The 19,883-nt window shown below is 42.7% G+C and overlaps 2 protein-coding genes across 9 annotated transcripts in view; both read left to right on the top strand.

Moving 5' to 3' along the window:
* The window catches only part of LOC118387941 (alpha-adducin), a 46,523-nt gene extending 41,585 nt beyond the window's left edge, over nucleotides 1–4,938 (top strand). For 3 of the 7 annotated variants that reach the window (XM_052526008.1, XM_035776796.2, XM_035776800.2), the window contains one exon: nucleotides 3,034–4,938. In XM_052526008.1, the coding sequence (XP_052381968.1) occupies nucleotides 3,034–3,353 (320 nt within the window). In that variant the 3' untranslated portion in view covers nucleotides 3,354–4,938. Of the gene's footprint in view, nucleotides 1–420; nucleotides 459–3,033 lie in introns of all 7 variants that reach the window. The other 4 variants (XM_035776799.2, XM_035776802.2, XM_035776798.2 and 1 more) reach the window with 2 other exon arrangements.
* A 2,396-nt stretch (nucleotides 4,939–7,334) lies between these two features.
* nop14 (NOP14 nucleolar protein homolog (yeast)) overlaps nucleotides 7,335–19,883 on the top strand; it is a 28,417-nt gene continuing 15,868 nt past the window's right edge. Inside the window, exons 1-14 of one of the 2 annotated variants that reach the window (XM_035776794.2) lie at nucleotides 7,335–7,495; nucleotides 7,663–7,845; nucleotides 10,114–10,248; nucleotides 10,787–10,928; nucleotides 11,159–11,301; nucleotides 11,606–11,743; nucleotides 12,021–12,143; nucleotides 12,370–12,501; nucleotides 13,629–13,908; nucleotides 14,179–14,309; nucleotides 14,429–14,514; nucleotides 14,617–14,752; nucleotides 16,127–16,228; nucleotides 19,046–19,199. In XM_035776794.2, coding sequence (XP_035632687.1) covers nucleotides 7,663–7,845; nucleotides 10,114–10,248; nucleotides 10,787–10,928; nucleotides 11,159–11,301; nucleotides 11,606–11,743; nucleotides 12,021–12,143; nucleotides 12,370–12,501; nucleotides 13,629–13,908; nucleotides 14,179–14,309; nucleotides 14,429–14,514; nucleotides 14,617–14,752; nucleotides 16,127–16,228; nucleotides 19,046–19,199 — 1,885 coding nt within the window. In that variant the 5' untranslated portion in view covers nucleotides 7,335–7,495. Of the gene's footprint in view, nucleotides 7,496–7,645; nucleotides 7,846–10,113; nucleotides 10,249–10,786; nucleotides 10,929–11,158; nucleotides 11,302–11,605; nucleotides 11,744–12,020; nucleotides 12,144–12,369; nucleotides 12,502–13,628; nucleotides 13,909–14,178; nucleotides 14,310–14,428; nucleotides 14,515–14,616; nucleotides 14,753–16,126; nucleotides 16,229–19,045; nucleotides 19,200–19,883 lie in introns of both variants that reach the window. The other variant, XM_035776793.2, reaches the window with a different exon arrangement.

Here is a 19,883-nt window from a genome sequence, read left to right as displayed (position 1 = left end):
GGAGGCCTGCGAGGGACATAGTTATCCTTCCTCTGATTTTCTGAAGCCAATACTGTGCTTCTTCTAGCATCTCCCAGTATAAACCATAACAAGTGTGTGTTCTTTAGGATGTAAAGTATAGAAGGGAAGTAGAAGGGGATTGTCTACTAGACCAATCACAGGTGTAATCTAATCAAAGATGGTTTAACACGTGTTAAATATCTTACAATACCCATTCACTTCTCCATTCTCCATCTTTTGGAGTCTTGTTAAGAATATGGATTTTTGTTATTTTTTTACATTTAATTTCTCCTGGTGTTTCTCCTCATTTCATTTGGATTTTTCTGTTATAATTTTAACACTGTGGTGGCTGTGATTGACTTGCACCTATAGACGTTTGTTTCTACCTGTGCTTCTTCTTTGTGGCTGCGTTACTATCAGGAGATGGAAATGCTAGAGAGTACCTGTTGCCATAGTAAGTACGTATTGTTCCAACTCTCCACCAACCCATGGCTTGTGTTCAAACTAACCCCACCGTTCTTTGCATGGATTCACTCATCCGACTCTTCCTCGTTCTCTCTCTCTCTCTGTGTCTCTGTGGCCCGCTGGGGTTGAGTATCTATTCCTCCTCACTTTGGTCCTTGATTTCCTGTTCTTTCCCTCTTATTTCCTTTTGTTGCCAGGTGCTATTTCAGAGGTCCTCCCTGTCTGAAATGACAGTATCTCTTAAATGATGAGATTGATGTTAACACCACTTCCTATACAGTCTATGTTCCTAGCCAGCGACAGTGGAAGAGATCTGAGATAGACCCAGCAACAAATCTCTTTTTAGGTAATCTCCTCCTTCCCGGAGTTGACCTATTGTGAACTTAACCTTTTTGAGTCTAACATGGGAACATCTTATTTTAAAACTATATGAAATCATAAGTACCTGCATTAGAATTTCCATTAATAAAATACATGAAACAGGTAATGTATATTGCTATTATAATGTATTGAATGTTTTTGTTCCAGATGAGACCAACCTCTGGTATATACAGCTCTCCTGTATTTTAGTGGAGTGTGGCTGTAGTAGAATACATAATTTTTTTGTCGCTTTGCTAAGTGCGAGGCTTGTTTTCTGTTGGCTTAGCAGTAACATAAACCGCTTCCTATATAAATTATTTGTTTATCTTCGTGCTGTGTTATGTTTACCCCTCATCAATATTCAGAGGATCTTCAGCGGTTAAATGGATAATCAGTCTGTTGTGTGTACCTGCTATTAATAAGAGTTAGAAATACAGTATATTGTCTGTGGCTTGTATGCATGGTGAGGAACTCAGACAAACAGCGGACAAACAGCGGACAGTGGCTGTCTTGTGCTACATTGACTGCACAGTTTATACAGAAGCATGAAGATGAACTGTACTTAATCCCACTGCACTGTATAGTTTATATGCACATGAATTTGATATACAGTGCATTCAGAAAGTATTCAGACCCTTTGACTTTTTCCACATTTTGTTTCGTTTTCCTCATCAATCTACACACAATACCCCGTAATGACAAAGCGAAACAGGTTTAGACGTTTTTGCAAATATATTGACTCGCATCCTGTTTCCATTGAATATCTTTGAGATGGTCTCCAATCAAGTTGTAGAAACATCTGTGATATTCAATCGATTGGACAGGATTTGGAAAGGCACACACCTGTCTTTGTAAGGTCCCACAGTTGACAGTGCATGCCAGAGCAAAAACCAGGCCACGAGGTCAAAGGAATAGTCCGTAGAGTTCAGAGATGGGATTGTGTCTCCATTCTTTAAATGGAAGAAGTTTGGCTCCACCAAGACTCTTTCTAGAGCTGGCCACCCGGCCAGACTGAGCAATCAGGGGAGAAGGGCCTTAGTCAGGGAGGTGACCAAGACCCCGATGGTCACTCTGACAAAGCTCCAGAGATGGTTGTCCTTCTGGAAGGTTCTGCCATCTCTGCAGCACTCAACCAATCAGGCCTTTATGTTAGAGTGGCCAGACGAAAGCCACTCTTCAGTAAAAGGCACATGACAGCTCGCTTGGAGTTTGCCAAAGGGGCGAAGGTTCACCTTCCAACAGGACAACGACCCTAAGCACACAGCCAAGACAACGCAGGAGCGGCTTCGGGACAAGTCTCTGAATGTCCTTGAGTAGCCCAGCCAGAGCCTGTACTTAAACTCGATCCAACATCTCTGGAGAGACCTGAAAATAGCTGCCCATCCAACCTGACAGAGGTTGAGAGGATCTGCAGAGAAGAATTGGAGAAACTCTCCAAATACAGGTGTACCAAGCTTGTAGCGTTATACAAGAAGATTTGAGGCTGTCGTCCCTGCCAAATGTGCTTCAACAAAGTACTGAGTAAAGGGTCTGAATATGTAAATGTGATATTTCAGTTGTTGTTTTTTTATAGATTTGCAAACATTTCTAAAACCCTGTTTTTGCTTTGTCATTATGGGTTATTGTGTGTAGATTGATGTTTCGGGGAAAACTATTAAATCGCATCTACTGTTTAAAAGCTGTAAGGGCCTTACCCTTCTCTGGATGTTATTTTAAGCATTAAGTAAAATAGCTGTTGAGCTTTGCTTTGTGAAATGGTCAGCGTTCTTCTCTGAGTCTTCAATGTAACGCTTTTGTGGTCCGAGTCTTCAATGTCTAGCTAGTTGAGCTGATGGTGTTATTCCGCAGCTGAGGAGCATGTCTTATTGATGCCTGACGATTCTGCTCTGCAGACGTAGACTGTTTTCATGGTTGATATAGATATGTGTTCGCGACTAGCTGGGCGACAGAATAAAGACTGAATGATGGCAGAAGAAAATTGGATATATCGCTGTTGTGGATTAATCTGTAGCCCAAGTGAGAGTAATGGGAAATGGCTAATGTAAATAGTTGAATAGCAGATTTTAAAAGCTGATCTCATATCTGCCTTGACACGTGGTCTCATCTGTATTGCAGCTGCTTTGCAGGCCCTGTAAATGAACCGTTTCCTCCCATCTAATTAGATCTTCTCCGCCCTCCCCCTGCTCTCCCGCCCTCCCTCCCCCACAGAGCCCCAGCCGGAGCACAGCTATAAGTATGAGAGTGACCAGGCTCCACTGAGACAGACCCTCCCTGACCTGACCCAACACGACGAACCCTCCGCCACCCCAGCACCCACCCTCCCCGCTGAAGACCCCACTCCTGTCCCTCCCGCCACCACTGAGGGAGAGGGGCCTGCTGACGCTTCCGCCGCCGGCAACCAAGACTGTGAACAGGACGGTGACGAATATCTCAGCAAATCACCTTCCAAGAAGAAGAAGATGTTCCGCACTCCCTCCTTCCTCAAGAAAAACAAAAAGAAGATGGAAGAAAAAGCAAAGGAATCGTAGATGAGACCTCCGCCTGCACACCCCTCTCACGCTTTGTAACCCTTTGCTTCCCCTTGAGCGAGCCACAACCCACATAATTTGATATTGATGCTTTTTATAATTTGTTTGTCTGGCATTACAACTTTGTGGGCACCTCCTAGTGTGTGCTAACTTTCTATGAAAAAAAGGGTCGAAATCACTTACGAAGTTTTAATAAGTCGCTTTCATTGGTGAATGACTGTGCATTATGTCTGGTTCAGTGTGGCTTGTTACGCATGCTGTCTATTTAGGCCCACTACTTGGAGTGAGCAGTGCATTTTTATTTTCAAATTATTATTATTTTTTAATAGTTACTGAAACTCGATTAACCACTACAATGTTTTGGGATTGTGTGTGTGTGTGTGTGTGTGTGTGTGTGTGTGTGTGTGTGTCCCAAAAAATGAAAATAAGCTTTTACTCCGGCATTTAACTGGTGGTAATCGATTCAAAATGTATAACTACAAATTAACTGCATGGTGCTAATTTCAGATTTCTAACATTAGCGTAAAATCTTTTCACTCAAACATGGGGTCCAAGTTAGGTTTCTCTTGGCCTATGGCCCGTGAGAACTCAAATCATGTCAAGAATAGCATAACAACTCTTAATCTGAATTTGACATTCTGTCACTCTTCCATCAACCAGGGTTTAGTGGCACCTGGTGAGAGGGAGGACTGCTGCTCCAATCACAAAGACACAAACAAACGGGACCTAAGAGGACAGATACGGTACTAGACAGAGAATACAAATGTATTTTATATAGTTAATGATATAGCTATAGTCAATTTATTTTGTTATTCCCAAAAAAATCTTAATTTAGCCATTTTCACTTGCTGTGAGAGCACTGTGAACTGAAGCACCACAGCCTGGACTGCTGTTTTTTAACCGTTGCTTTTAGAGGAAACAGTAGGTCAGCCTGGATCCAAACTGAAAGTCAAAAAGAACAATTCAGGCTGGATTCAGGCTACCGATAAGTATATAGGGAATGTTGGAATACAGTTGTTTTGAAGCCACATCGCACCATTTTAACACTGCATGCATGATCAGTGACCACACTGCAATGGACTACTCTGTGAACCCCCTCTGAAATGAAATAACTGTCTCAAGAAAACATCTCGCTTTCAAGTTGCATTCAAGATACTGGAGTTCATGTAATCTATCTGTTGGTGTGATCTTACAGCCTGGTCCCAGATCTATTTGTGCTGTCACACCAAACAATGGCAATAGGAATGGACGAAATTAAACATCTGGGACAAGGCTAGCGATCTTACGCCTTGGCTTGTTTTTTTAAGTTGTCAGGCAGAGGGGCATTGATACCGGACCAATGTCATGAATCCCACTTGCCTGTGAAGCTTGATTTTAGACCACTATCAAAACCTAGCCTGGTCCCAGTTCTGTTAGTGCTGTCTTTACCAATGGTATAAAGGACCATAGGAGTTGACAAGATGGCACAAATGGATCTATGACCAGGCTACTATTAACCTGGTATATTACATGATTGATACAAGCTGAGGACATTAGCCTGTTCCCTGAAGAACCGCATGGCATTAAACTAAGGCCTTGTATTGTTTGTTGTCTCTACATTATGACTGTAACTCCCTTTTACTTATTGTTAGTATTATTAGCACAATAATAGCAAAGTCCTTAGTCATTTCTTCACTTTAAGTCACTTAGAATTGTTTTAAACTTGCAGCTAAGCTGTTCCCCCAATACACAAATGTGTAATTATACCATTTATAGACTACCATCTCTTTTTCACTGTACTGTTTATTTTTGTTCAATCATTAATAAAAATCCTTCCTTCAAACAATTCCAAATGATCATTTTTGCCAAGACTAGTAAATCTTGAGTTGACGTTTCATCAGCAGAACAATACTTATGGTATTACTCGCTGATATTAGTACTACACTGAACAAAAATATAACCGCAACAAGTGTTTCATGAGCTGAAAAAAATAACCCAGAAATGTAACCTATGCACAAAAATAGCTTATTTCTCTTGAATTTTGTACACATTTGTTTTCATACCTATTAGTGAGCATTTCTCAATTGCCAAGATAATCCATCAACGGACAGGTGTGGCATATCAAGAAGCTGATTAAAGTGTGGTGATTACATAGGTGCACCTTGTGCTGGGGACAAAAGGCCACTAAATGTGTTGTGTGACAAAACTGCACAATGCCACAGATGTCTCAAGTTTGGAGGGAGCGTGCAATTGGCATGCTGACTGCAGGAATGTCTGCAGAGACTGCAGAGAATAGAATGTTAATTTGCCTACCATAAGCCGCCTCCAACGTCGTTTTAGAGAATTTGACAGTATGTCCATCCGGCCTCACAACTGCAGACCACGTGTATGGCGTTATGTGGGTGAGCGGTTTTCTGATGTCAACGTTGTGAACAGTGTGCACCATGGTGGGGGTGGCGTTATGGTATGGGCAGGCATAAGCCACTGAAAACGAACACGATTGCATTTTGTCGATGGCAATTTGAATGCACAGAGATACTGTGACGAGATCCTGAGGCCCATTGTTGAACCATTCGTCTGCCGCCACATCTCATGTTTCAGCATGATCAACAGCCTGACCAACTCTATGCGAAGGAGATGTGTCGCGCTGATAGATACTGACTTGTTTTCTCATCCACGCACCTACCTATTTTTTACGGTATCTGTGACCAACAGATGCATATCTGTATTCCCAGTTGTGAAATCCATAGATTGGGGCTTAATGCATTTATTTAAATTGACTGATTTCCTTATATTAACTAAGTTTTTGATGCATGCCAGCAATGCCACAACACTAAACAATATATTAATTGCACTATAACGGTGACAAACGATGCCCATAAACTGTTAGGGCCTACATAAAGCTGTCCCAAAAGCAGTCCCAACACCTTACCACTGCTACACCTGGCTATCAGCGGAGCCTTGTCTGGCAGCAAAACAGTAAATTCAGCCTCATTTACTGCCTTTTTTTAAAACAATGCTGATATGGCTGATTTACTTAAACAAATGTGGTTTCTACGGACAATTGAGATGTACAACCTCTGGCATAAGGGGACGACGAGTGGCTAAGAGGCAGTCTAACTTTGATTAAGACGTTAATGAGTGAGTTAGGACGGATGGACGTAGTCAATAACTATTTATTCAGCACTTTGAAATGAACAGCAACAGAATTCAGAACATGGGCCATTCTTACAGTATTCTCCCTGTACACCAATTCAGAACCGTAGGATAAATAAAGATGGTATATAAGCAGACAATGAAAGCTCTTACCATATTTGATGATGAAATTTCACTAAAACAGGCTATAGGCTAACTGTGCACCACCAAGTTAAAACAGTAGGCTAAGGTATGAGGGGAAAAGGGACCAAAGTATTAGGGTGAGGCACATGGCCTACTAACAGCTTACTATAAAACATTCACTTAGTATTACTTTCTTAGCTACCGTATACATATCTCTCTGGCATATTACATCATTTATGCAGCAGCATACAATACATTTTTGGACTTGCCTTGTTGTGCTCACTTGAACAGGAAGGTAGCGTGGCGGTCCTTCGTGGGTAAACTTTGTCATCAAACTTTGTCATTAAAGTCTGGCATTTTCTGAATTTCAATTAAAATCAAATAAAAATGTACAATGGGGCAAAAAAAGTATTTAGTCAGCCACCAATTGTGCAAGTTCTCCCACTTAAAAAGATGAGAGGCCTGTAATTTTCATCATAGGTACACTTCAACTATGACAGACAAAATGAGGAAAAAAATCCAGAAAAATCACATTGTAGGATTTTTTATGAATTTATTTGCAAATTAATTTTCCAAAATAACATGCACACACAAAAAAAGCTAACAGGTGGGGGCCCTGACGAGCACCTATTTCACATCTCATCCGTTTTCGTTTTCCTTTAAGTGCAATGCTGAGTGTTTACCAGATGGCGACGCTGCAGAATATTTACTTACCATGTCAACTGACGAGGAGTCGCCTCATGATGAACTTTGACCTCGTGCTGGCACGCGGATTTTCTACTGTGGAACAACGTGGATAATACAAAGTAGATGATTTAACGTTATATTTTAACTTGAAAATACATATGAGGTGTTTTACGCGTTAACCATATCCAATCTATAAGGTATGTCATTACAATTTATGATGTTTGCCTTGAGAACGTGTCCAACGTTAGCTAGCCAGTTATCACACTAGCTAATGTATTTCAATACTTTCTTTATATGGTTGTTATATTAGCAAGGAGGTTCTCATCCATATTCTTGCCTTCACCTAGCTACCTATTTTGTCTAGATGGGGAAACCGCCAAAAAAGAAGAACCTTGCTGATAAGGTTCGCAAGACCAAAACTTCCACCGAGATCAAAAACAACCCATTCGAGGTGAAAATCAACCGGAAAAAGTTTGACATCCTCGGGCGAAAAAGCAAGCACGACGTCGGTCTGCCAGGTGTATCCAGATCTAAAGCCATCAACAAGGTAGGTGGTTGTAATGAAGTGTTTATGTACACATGAGGTTTTGAAGATAACATATGCTGAGATGGATGTAAAGTATCTAGCCTGGCTTCAGATTTGTACTCTTACCAACTTCCTATGGTCGTTGTCCATATAAATTGACCATAGGAGTTAACAAGACAGCGTAAACAGATCTGGGACCAGGCTCGATGGATCCTAAAGACGCCCTAGTAGACTAACGTTTGCTCCAATTAAAAACTCGTCTTGGCGAAGGGAACAAATTGCCAGCAATAGTTGCTGCAACATTTTTTCATTAAAATTGACCAAAAAGTCACTTATTCGAAGGTCCGAGTCCCAAGTAGAACGTCTCGAGTAGAGGTCGACCGATTATGGTTTTTCAACGCAGATACCGAATATTGGAAGACCAAAAAAGCCAATACCGATTAATTGGCCAATTTTTTTTATTTGTAATAATGACAATTACAACAATACTGAATTAACACTTATTTTAACTTAATATATAGCACCAATAAAATCAATTTAGCCTAAAATAAATAATGAAACATGTTCACTTTGGTTTAAATAATGCAAAAACAAAGTGTTGAAGAAAGTAATATGTGCCATGTAAAAAAGCTAACGTTTAAGTTCCTTGCTCAGAACATGAGAACATATGAAAGCTGGTGGTTCCTTTTAACATGAGTCTTCAATATTCCCAGGTAAGAAGTTTTAGGTTGTAGTTATAGGAATTATAGGACTATTTCTCTCTATACCATTTGTATTTCATATACCTTTGACTATTGGATGTTCTTATAGGCACTTTAGTATTGCCAGTGTAACAGTATAGCTTCCGTCCCTCTCCTCGCTCCGACCTGGGCTCGAACCAGGAACACATCGACAACAGCCACACTCGAAGCATCGTTACCCATCACTCCACAAAAGCTGCGGCCCTTGCAGCGCAAGGGGAATAACTACTCCAAATCTAAAAGCGAGTGACTTTTGAAACAGTATTAGGGCCCACCCAGCTAACTAGCTAGCCATTTCACATTGGTTACACAAGCCATTAGAGTTGCTGGCAAAACGCACAAAAGTGCTGTTTGAATGAATGATTACGGGCCTGCTGCTGCTCCGTCTTACTGCTCTATCAAATCAGACTTAATTATGACATAATAACACACAGAAATGCGAGCCTTTGGTCATTAATATGATCAAATCCGGAAACTATAATTTCGAAAACGAAATGTTTATTTCTGAGGAAAATACGGAACCGTTCTGTGTTTTATCTAACGGGTGCCATCCCTAAGTGTAAATGTTCTTGTTACATTGCACAACCTTCAATGTATGTCATAATTACGTAAAATTCTGGCAAATTAGTTCGCAATGAGCCAGGCAGCCCAAACTGTTGCATATACCCTGACTCTGCGTGCAATGAACACAAGAGGAATGACACAATTTCACCTAGTTAATATTGTCTGCTAAACTGGATTCCCAGGTAAGAAGTTTTAGGTTGTAGTTATTATGTGAGCTTGCAAAGTAAACGATAACAATTATTGTTCACTGAACCATTTTTGGAGATAGATATTTATGTATGACAATCCTCTCATGTATGACATTTGCTCTCCACCCAATCTTACAGCAAATCAGCAATCTGTTCGCTTGCTCAGTGGTTCTCAAACGTTTTTACCCACGACCCCCAAAAAGGAGTGGATCCAAGCTTACTCCCCCTGCGCATGCACATACTTGTGCGCACAGGGAGAATGCACGCGCACAATCGCTGTGCAAGTGTAGCCTGCCATTACAGCCATAAACTGTGATGCATTTTCAAAATGCATGATACAGAAATGAACAGCATTTTACACCTGCTTTTTTGAGCTGAAAGTCATTCCTGTTAGCAGCCCATATCAACTAAATGTAGTAATGTATGTGTGAACTGTTTTGACTGGGAAGCATACGGTAAGCTTTACAGGGGCGGTAGCCTAGTGGTTAGAGCGTTGGACTAGTAACCGGAAGGTTGCAAGTTCAAATCCCCGAGCTGACAAGGTACAAATCTGTCGTTCTGCCCCTGAACAGGCAGTTAACCCACAGTTCCTAGGCTGTCATTGAAAATAAGAATTCGTTATTAACTGACTTGCCTAGTTAAATAAAGGTAAAAAAAAAAAAAGATATATATATATGTGTGTGTGTCAAATCACAGCTAGAGTGGTTTGCAACGTGTGTTATCATGTTTCTTTGATTATATTTATTATTGTGCCAGTGTAGATATTATGCTTATAACATATGAATTTCTTCCCCCAGCGAAAAGAGACCCTGCTGAAGGAATATAAGACAAAGGACAAGGCCAATAAGTTCATAGACAAACGGTTTGGTGAATATGACACCAAGATGGACCCAGAGGAGAAGATCCTTCAGAGGTTTTCGATGGAAAGACAGGTGAGATCAATACGGACAGACATACAGTATCTCACTTCGCCCCACTAACTCCTTCAACGGGAGTGGGCAAACTAAGGTCTGTGGCTGGCAGGGCTCCCTTGCAAAAGAAACATTGGTCTCAATGGGACACACTGTTCATTTTAAAAGTAAACCCCCCCCCAAAATGTTGAAATTATAATGGATTTATATATTTTCTGCCCCGCAAATTGGACATATTTTTTAACAAATCTGTGCGTCCCTTTGTTGATTTTCGAAATCCCAATGTGGCCCTTGAGCCAAGACGTTTGCCCACCCCAGCCCTACCATTGTCGATTTACAGCATGTCCACTATAAAATAATTCATTAAACTAGAGTCTGGGTAGCTGCACTTTGGCTGGCCCTGTGCTCCTCTCAAATCTGTGTGTTATGTGGGTGGGTTGAGACCAGAGGAGAAGACTCATTTCCAATGTAACATTTGGACAAATACATGTGTATTGTATAAAGATGTACCGTATTCCATAACTTAACATGGTCCTCTCTTGATGTTGTCCCCCTTCAGCGTACCCAAGACAAGAAGGACATGTATAACCTGAATGAGGAAGAGGAGTTGACCCATTATGGCCAGTCTCTGTCTGAGATGGAGAAGCTCAACGACATGGTGGACAGCGACGATGATGCAGATGAGAAAGGAGTGCTCTCAGGTGAGACACAACGGCCCCAGTCTTCACCAAATTGGGGGGAGCTGTAGACTAGGGAGAGAAGGAGTGAGGGAAAGTGAGAGAAAAATAAGGGGGAGTAGGGAAAGCCTGCAGGTGGTGGCGAGAACATAAAGATGTACATTGGCTAAGTATTTGTCTGTAAAAACTATTGGTGACACCTGTTGAAGTAGTGACCATAACAAGGACTATTTTCTCATCCATCTTTCCTCCAGCTGAGCTGACTGCATCCCACTTCGGGGGAGGCGGTCTGCTGAGGAGGAAGACCCAAGGGGAGAAGGATAACGGGGGGAACCAGAGAGCCAAGTCCAGACAGGAACTCATAGAGGAGCTCATCCTCAAGTCGAAACAAGAGAAGGTGAGCGTCACTTCCTCTAGTCTCATTCTAGGATGTGCCTTAATGTCTTAAGACACACTAGGAATGGTATTAAGGTTTATTCACTGAAACGTTGGTGGGAGGTCCATTCAATTGTTTGGGGAGCATCCCAAGGTTATCAGTGTGCTGCATTTTCTTCCTTTTTAGGAGGGGTTTAATACCCTTCGTCTTGACTTGGTTGTATAGTGTGGTCCACCAGGTATTTTAACTTTTTCAGTACTAGCAATAGCTCTACGGGTGTCTGAGGTGAGATCAGATGCCTGACAGGTCTGTTGGTTGTCCTCAGAGGGAGAGGCAGAACCAGAAGGAGGAGTCCCAGGTGCTGACGGAGAAGCTGGACCAGGACTGGAAAAGCATTCAGGGGCTGCTGGCTCACAAGAATGCCCCCAAGGCTGACAGACTGGAGGAGGAAGACAAACCCAAGGTAAAAGAACAGGACATGCTTCCAATGGAACTTTTAATTGATTATCCACTAAGTCAAACATGTCCCTCATACAAAATATAATTTGTATCTTATTGAGTCTAACCTGTGTACATCAAGGTTAAATTAAAATGTTTCCAGGAGACCTTATCTCAGTGAGATGAACTCGGATAAGTACAATTATTGTGCCCCAAGGAAAAAACACTTTGTCTCAACTCAAATCAAATTGTATTGGTCACAAACACATATTCATCTTTGTCTCTTCCCTTGTATGTTCCAGCTGGATGAATATGACATGATGGTGCGAGAGCTGGGCTTTGAGATGAAGGCTCAACCATCTGAGAAGATGAAGACTCCAGAGGAAGTGGCCAGGGAAGAAAGGGAACGCCTGCAGAAACTAGAGGTATGGATGTGTCTCAACACCATTTCCTTGTAATTCTTTCTTTATGACCATTGATGGCTAATGGGTCTGCTTTCACCTGACCTGTCAGACAGTAATCATATCGAAAAGGCCTTGAGAAAGGGAAGGATGTTAACTATTGATACACTGACAGTTTGTCCCTCTGTGTGGTTTGACCTGTCTACTGTACTGAAGCTGTTTCCTTTCTGTGGTTTGACCCTTGCCCCAGGCTGACAGGCTGAGGAGGATGATGGGAGATGTAGTAGAAGACTGCACCAAGACCCAGGCTCACATGTCAGCTGACGACCTCAACGACGGCTTCATCCTCGATGGTGACGACAAACCGACTCTGGCCTATCAGGTAAGGGACCGAGCAGGCTCTGCCTTGTCGGGGAAGGGACCGAGCAGGCTCTGCCTTGTCGGGGAAGGGACCGAGCAGGCTCTGCCTTGTCGGGGAAGGGACCGAGCAGGCTCTGCCTTGTCGGGGAAGGGACCGAGCAGGCTCTGCCTTGTCGGGGAAGGGACCGAGCAGGCTCTGCCTTGTCGGGGAAGGGACCGAGCAGGCTCTGCCTTGTCGGGGAAGGGACCGAGCAGGCTCTGCCTTGTCGGGGAAGGGACCGAGCAGGCTCTGCCTTGTCGGGGAAGGGACCGAGCAGGCTCTGCGCTGTCGGGGAAGGGACCGAGCAGGCTCTGCCTAGTCGGGGAAGGGACCGAGCAGGTTCTGCATTGTCGGGGAAGGGACCGAGCAGGCTCTGCCTTGTCGGGGAAGGGACCGAGCAGGCTCTGCCTTGTCGGGGAAGGGACCGAGCAGGCTCTGCCTGTGTGTGTATTTTGATTTGACCTTGTGTCTTGGAGTTCAGACATCGCATCATCGCTACTCTCTCAATGGAAGGAAGTAGTAGGAAGGGTCACACACATTTATTTGGACAGTGATGCTAAAATTTTTAATTTGTCTCTAATATTCCATCCTTTTTTATTTGAGATCAAATGTTTCATATTAGGCGACAGTCTAAAATCTAAATCAAATAAAATTGTATTTGTCACATGCGCCAAATACAGCAGGTAGACCTTCCTGTGAAATGCTTACCTACGTCACCTTTTATTTGAGGGTATTTTCAGACATATCGGTTTTACTGTTTAGTTCACCCATTTGAAGGTGTCATAGGTGTTTGGACAAATTCAATTATTTTTAGTAAAAAGTGTATTTGGTCCGATATTCCAATGACTGCATTTGCAGTTTATTTTTGTTGTGCCCAACCGATATTTATGAAAATATCCTCAAATAAAAGGTGCCATTCTGTACTGTCCCCTCATATGGAACATTTGATCTCAAATCCAAAATGCTAGAGTATAGAGCCAAAATAAATATTCAAGCTTCACTGTCCAAATAAATACATAGGGGAGTGTGTGACACAGTCAAATTTACAGGCGTTCACTGAAAGAAGAGCAGATAACAAAATTCATAATTTTCTCGTTCTCCCTCTATAGGATGGGAAATGGAACATAAATGAGGAAGGAGCAAAGATAGAGGGGGATGACGGGGAGGAGGAGGATGGAGAGAGTGGTGAGGAGGAATCTGGTGGAGAGGAGGGCAGTGGCGAGGATAGCCACTCAGACCTGGACTCTGAGCAGGAGAGTGAGGGAGGAGAGGAGGAGGAGGAGGAGGAGGAGAAGGATGAAGTGCCTGCAACCAAATCTCAGCTGAGTGAGGAGGAGAGGAAGGCCCAAGCAGAGGCAGCTAAAGCAGAACTACCATACACTTTCAAAGGTAAGACCCCTGTTTGATATGATCTAACTGGACGTCATTTTCGGTAGGTGATAGTTTTTGGAATATATTGGTATATAGGAAAAATAATTGACTGATTGATCTAAAATGATTTATTACGTTTCAATTGAAAGCTAACATTGACTGCTCTCCAGTCCAGCAAAACAAAACATGACTCTCCCTGGTGGTCATGCCCTGACACAACACCATCATTGTCTTGTCTGCCTTCTCCACCCATGTCCAATGTCCTTCTCTCCCCCTTGCCCCTCCCAGCTCCAGAGAGCTACAGTGACCTGAAGAGCCTACTGCAGGGTCATCCTGCTGACCACCAGTGTATCATCCTTGCCAGGACACAGAAGTGTAACCATCCCAGTCTGGCTGTGGGGAACAAACTCAAGCTACAAGTCAGTAGTGTTCAGCCTGAATCACAAGATGGAATTGTTAACTGATATGCAGATGTTTTGCTAGGGATCAAAATAGTTATTTGATTCAACTGCTGTGGATTTCTCGCTTCCTCTTTCAGAAATTATTTGGCTTTTTGCTGGAGTATGTGGGCGCATTGGCTTCCAGGAGTCCACCGGAACTTTCCACCATAGACAAAATGATACCGTGAGTAACACTCTCTAGTTTTGATATGCTTTAGGATTTGACTGCCAGGTGTATTGATCGTGATAGTGCTGGTTTGTTCTGTCTCTCCCTGCTGCTCTCCAGGCAGCTGTATGGTCTATGTCAGCTGTTCCCTGAAGCTGCTTCCAAGGCGATGCAGACAACTCTGGTTGACAGCGCACACAGGATGGAGGATGTACTGGAGGTCAAGGGTCGGGCAGCCTTCCCACAACTAGACATGGTACTTTTGACTTTCCTCTCAAATGGTTTTGCTTCCCACTTCTCTGTTACGTTATTGCCATGGACTGTTATCTTTTTCTGTGTGAAACACTGCTCTACATGTCAAGTCAGGAAAAAAGCCAGGGAATTACCCTTCTGACATCTGTTGATCCTGTTCCATTTGTTCTCTGACAGTGAGAAGTCCAATCCAATCGGCATCCTATTTCGCAACAACGCCTCCTTCACTCATGCCCCCAAATATACCCTCGTAAAACTGACTATCCGATCCTTGACTTCGGCGATGTCATTTACAAAATAGCATCGAACACTATTCAGTAAACTGGATGTAGTCTTATCACAGTGCCATCCGTTTTGTCACCAAAGCCTCATATACTACCCACTACCGTGACATGTATGCTCTCCACCTTTCCTTCCAGTTCTCTGCTGCCAATGACTGGAACAAATTGCAAAAATGACTGAAGCTGGACACTTAAATTTAAATCTCCCTCACTTACTTTAAGCATTAGCTGTCTGCGCACCTATACACAGCCCATCTGTAAATAGCCCACCCAACTACCTCATCCCCATATTGTTATTCATTTTTTTTGCTCCTTTGCACACCAGTATCTCCACTTGCACATTCATCTTCTGCTCATCTATCACTCCACTAATGCTACATTTGAATTATTTCGCCATTAGGGCCTATTTATTGCCTTCCTAATCTTATTTCATTTGCACACACTGTATATAGACTTTTCTATTGTGTTATTGGCTGTACGTTTGTTTATCCCATGTGTAACTCTGTTGTTTGTGTCACACTGCTTTACTTTATCTTGGCCAGGTCGCAGTTGTAAATGAGAACTTGTTCTCAACCATCCTACCTGGTTAAAGAAAGGTGAAATAAAATATTTGAATACAAAGAAGTGATGGGGAGAGAATCGATACAATTACATATTGCAAATTTAGTTTTGACTATTATATCGATACTTGACTCCAGATTTTTCTTAAATTAATTGCTAGTCAGCCGTAGCTAGTGCTAGTCGGCTGTACCTGCGCAAAATCTCCGGTATGTTTCATCCTATAGCTTGTTCTCAATCTTCTTTGTAAATAGTGAGCCAACATTTTTTTCAGCACTTTTATTTCCATGACTGATCAATGTGAATTTTCTCACGCTCTCGTCTCTCTGCAGCAGACATAGTGAGTACGTATAGAATTGTGAGAATTGCAATACATATTGTATCGGGATAATGTCGTATCGTGAGGTCCCTGGCAATTACTAGCCCTAACAGTGAGCACCAAGCTTGTCCGTAAATTGTTTTCTATGACTGTGTTCTGTCAAGTTGACGTGTTGGTGACGTCTCTCTCTCTCTCTCTCGCCGTCTCCTTTTTTTCTCAGCTCATTTACCTGAAGATAACTGCATTGCTGTTCCCCACCTCAGACTTCCGCCACCCTGTCACCACCCCAGCCCTACTGTACATCAGCCAGGCCCTCACCAAGGTAATTATCCCACGGTGTGTTTGAGCCTGTGTCTGTGTATGACTGACAGATTGTGTGTGTGAAGAGCTTGTGTCAAGTTGCCTGGATAAAAATGGTCTTCCCTCACAATGGGACTGACCGTAATTCGTCAACTGGTTGATTGTTTGCTAGATTGTTTTAGTCGGGCAGTTAATAAATAATGCATTCGGAAAGTATTAAGATCCTTTGACTTTTTCCACATTTTGTTACGTAACAACCGTATTCTGAAATTGATTAAATAAAAATGTTTCTTCCTCAATCTGCACACAATACCCCATAATGACGAAGCGAAAACAGGTTTTAGACATTTTTGTAAATGTATTCAAAATAAAAAAAATGTATACCTTATTTACATAAGTATTCAGACCCTTTGCTATGAGACTCAAAATTGAGCTCAGGTGCATCCTGTTTCCATTGATCATCCTTGATGTTTCTACAACTTTATTGGAGTCCACCTGTGGTAAGTTCAATTGATTGGACATTATTTGGAAAGGCACACACCTGTCTATATAAGGTCCCACAGTCGACAGTGCATTTCAGAGCAAAAACCAAGCCACGAGCTCGATGGAATTGTCCATAGAGCTCCGAGACAGGATTGTGTGAGCACAGATTTGGGGAAGGGTAGCTAAAATTGTCTGCAGCATTAAAGGTCCCCAAGAACTTAATGATGGCCTACATCATTCTTAAATGGAAGCAGTTTGGATCCACCAAGATTTTTCCTGGAGCTGGCCGCAAGGCCAAACTGAGCAATCGGAGAAGGGCTTTGGTCTGGGTGGTGACCAAGAACCCAATGGTCACTCAGACAGAGCTCCAGAGATCCTCTGCGGATATGGGAGACCCATCTCTGCAGCACTCCACCAATCAGGCCTTTATGGTAGTGACCAGATGCAAGCCACTCCTCAGTAAAAGGTACATGCCAGCCGCTTGGAGTTTGCCAAAAGGAACCTAAAGGACTCTGACCAGGAAAAGCAAGATTCTCTGGTATGATGAAACCAAGATTGAACTCTTTGGCCTGAATGCCAAGCGTCACGTCTGGAGGAAACCTGGCACCATCCCTACGGTGAAGCATGGTGGTGGCAGACTCATGCTGTGGGATGTTTTTCAGCGGCAGTGACTGGGAAACTAGTCCGTATCGAAGGAAAGATGAACGGAGCAAAGTACTGAGATCCTTGATGAACACCTGCTCCAGAGTGCTTAGGACCTCAGACTTAAGCAAAGGTTCACCTTCCAACAGGACAATGACCCTAAGCACACAGCCAAGACAATGCAGTCTCTGAATGTTCTTGAGCCAGAGCCCAGACTTGAACCCGATCGAACATCTCTGGAGGGACCTGAAAATAGCTGTGCAGCGATGCTCCCCATCTAACCTGCCAGAGCTTGAGAGGATCTGCAGAGAAGAATGGGAGAAAGTTGCCAAATACATGTAATAAGACTAGTCTGTAATCGCTGCCAAAGGTGCTTCGACAAGTGCTAAGTAATGGGTCTGAATTCTTATCTAAATGTGGTATTTCAGTTTTTCATATTTAATACATTTGCAAACTATTTTTTTTTGGGGGGGGGGGGGGTGTCGTTGTGTGTTAGTGTGTGTAGATTGAGAGAGGGGAAATCCATTTTAGAATAACAATGTGGAAAAGTCAAGTAATCTGAATCTGATCTGAATACTTTCCGAATGCTGTGAGTGTGTGTGTGTGTGTGTGTGTGTGTGTACTCACACTCACTACAGGTCAAAAGTTTTATAACATCCACTCATTCAAGGGTTTTTCTTTATTTTACTATTTTCTACATTGTAGAATATTAGTGAAGACATCAAAATTATGAAATAACACACATGGAATCATGTTTTAACCAAAATGGCTTTAAACAAGTCAGAATATATTTTATATCAAATAGCCACCCTTTGCCTTGATGGCTTTGCACACTCTTGGCATTCTCTCAACCAGCATTCACCTGGAATGCTTTTCCAACAGTCTCGATGGAGGTCCCACATATGCTGAGCACTTGTTGGTTGCTTTTCCTTCACTCTGCGGTTCAACTCATCCCGACAGCTTGGCTGTCTTAACGGATCATTAGAATATTCCCAAAGCTGCTAACCCTGCCCATCTGGCACTCTAGGCAGGTTAGAGCAAATGCTCAAACTATTTGAAAAAATGTAAAGTAGTAGTTGAACCCGGGTCTGCAGAAGAGGGCTTTATCCTTCCTTCCTGCCACCAACCCTTTGTTTAATCATGGTGTTTATGTAGATAGCGCAGCTCCAAATTTTGCTCAATGGAAAGGAACATGCATGCATACACACACACACACTGTTTCTGTTGCTACATGCCTGCATTTTCACTAAGCTTTTGACCTGTGGAGTCATGTCCTTTCTTAGTGTTGAATATGGTGGTGATGTCAAAGCAAACCTTGCCAGGGGAAAATATGAAGTTGTATTCTTATGCAACATCTACACGCCAACAATGAGTTTGTTGCTATGCGAATGGTGAAAACAGGCTAGAGAACCTCTGAGTTACTTTCTCAACGTGATTTGCGCACAGACATGCATTTACACACACACACACTAGAAAAAGAAAGCAGACTGGCTAGCTAGATGAAGCTAATGGCTTTGTTTCAGAAAAAGCGGAGGCTGCACAGAAGTGTCACAAGGTCATAGAGAAGGAAAAGGGATTGAAAGCACATTATTGTCCCCTTCTCAAGAGTGTGTGTAAATGCATGTGTACTATGTTTAGTAGGCAAAGTAGTTTTGAGGTGGTGATTTCTGCCTAAATTTGACCTATTTTCCCTGTGGGTTTGTGATGTCATCAGTGTCCCGTGATGTCATTAGAGGATGTGACATCAGGCCTGGTGCTGTGCTGTCTTGCGGTGGAGTACGTCTCCTTCTCCAAGAGGTTCTGTCCTGAGCTCATCAACTTCTTGTTGGGAGTACTACACCTGGCCGTGCAAGATAAGACCTCTACAGGTACGGCCTTTCTGTTAATGGGCTACTGTCATATCTCCTCATCAACTAGGCCTAACTGGTTATTAGTTTTCTCTGTTAGAGTTGGGGTTGTTTCCATTTTAATTCAGTCAGTTCTTATGAGGATAATTGGAATTAGAGGCTACTTCCTGAATCGAAATGAAATTGACCCCAATACAGCTCAGTCCCTGCCTTCTCACGGTATTCGGCACAGTCCCATAAGCAGCCACACCCAATGTCAGGATTTTTTGGGGGCTGTTCAAAATATGTTAACATATTATTTGGCTATGTTTTTAACCCGAGCACTTGCTGCGTGTGGGAGCGACTGCGCTCTGCAACCACTGCAGGTGAGACGAGGCGAGAAAGAGGATCACTGGTCAGCGAGTGACCAGTGATCCTGATCCCAATAAACCCGGGGGCACACTTCCTGCCCGTCCACTACAGTATAGAGCAGGGCTGCCGAAACCGTTCTGGATTTCATTCTCTCCTTCTTTTTGGGACTAATTTAGACCCGGGACACCAGGTGAGTGCAATTAACTACCAGGTAGAAAAATAAACCAGATGTGTTTCGGCCCTGGAAGCAAATGAGTTATGTATGTAACATGGATCATTTAATTTAGGCAATGCCTTTTCATTGTTAAAATAGGCATATAATTTCTTTCTCAAAAATGAATACTCAATAAGTAA

The sequence above is a fragment of the Oncorhynchus keta genome, chromosome 9, assembly GCF_023373465.1.
Source record: "Oncorhynchus keta strain PuntledgeMale-10-30-2019 chromosome 9, Oket_V2, whole genome shotgun sequence".
Classification (NCBI taxonomy): Eukaryota; Metazoa; Chordata; class Actinopteri; order Salmoniformes; family Salmonidae; genus Oncorhynchus; species Oncorhynchus keta.
Note: the sequence above shows the minus strand (reverse complement) of the source record. Positions and strands in the feature narration are given on the sequence as shown.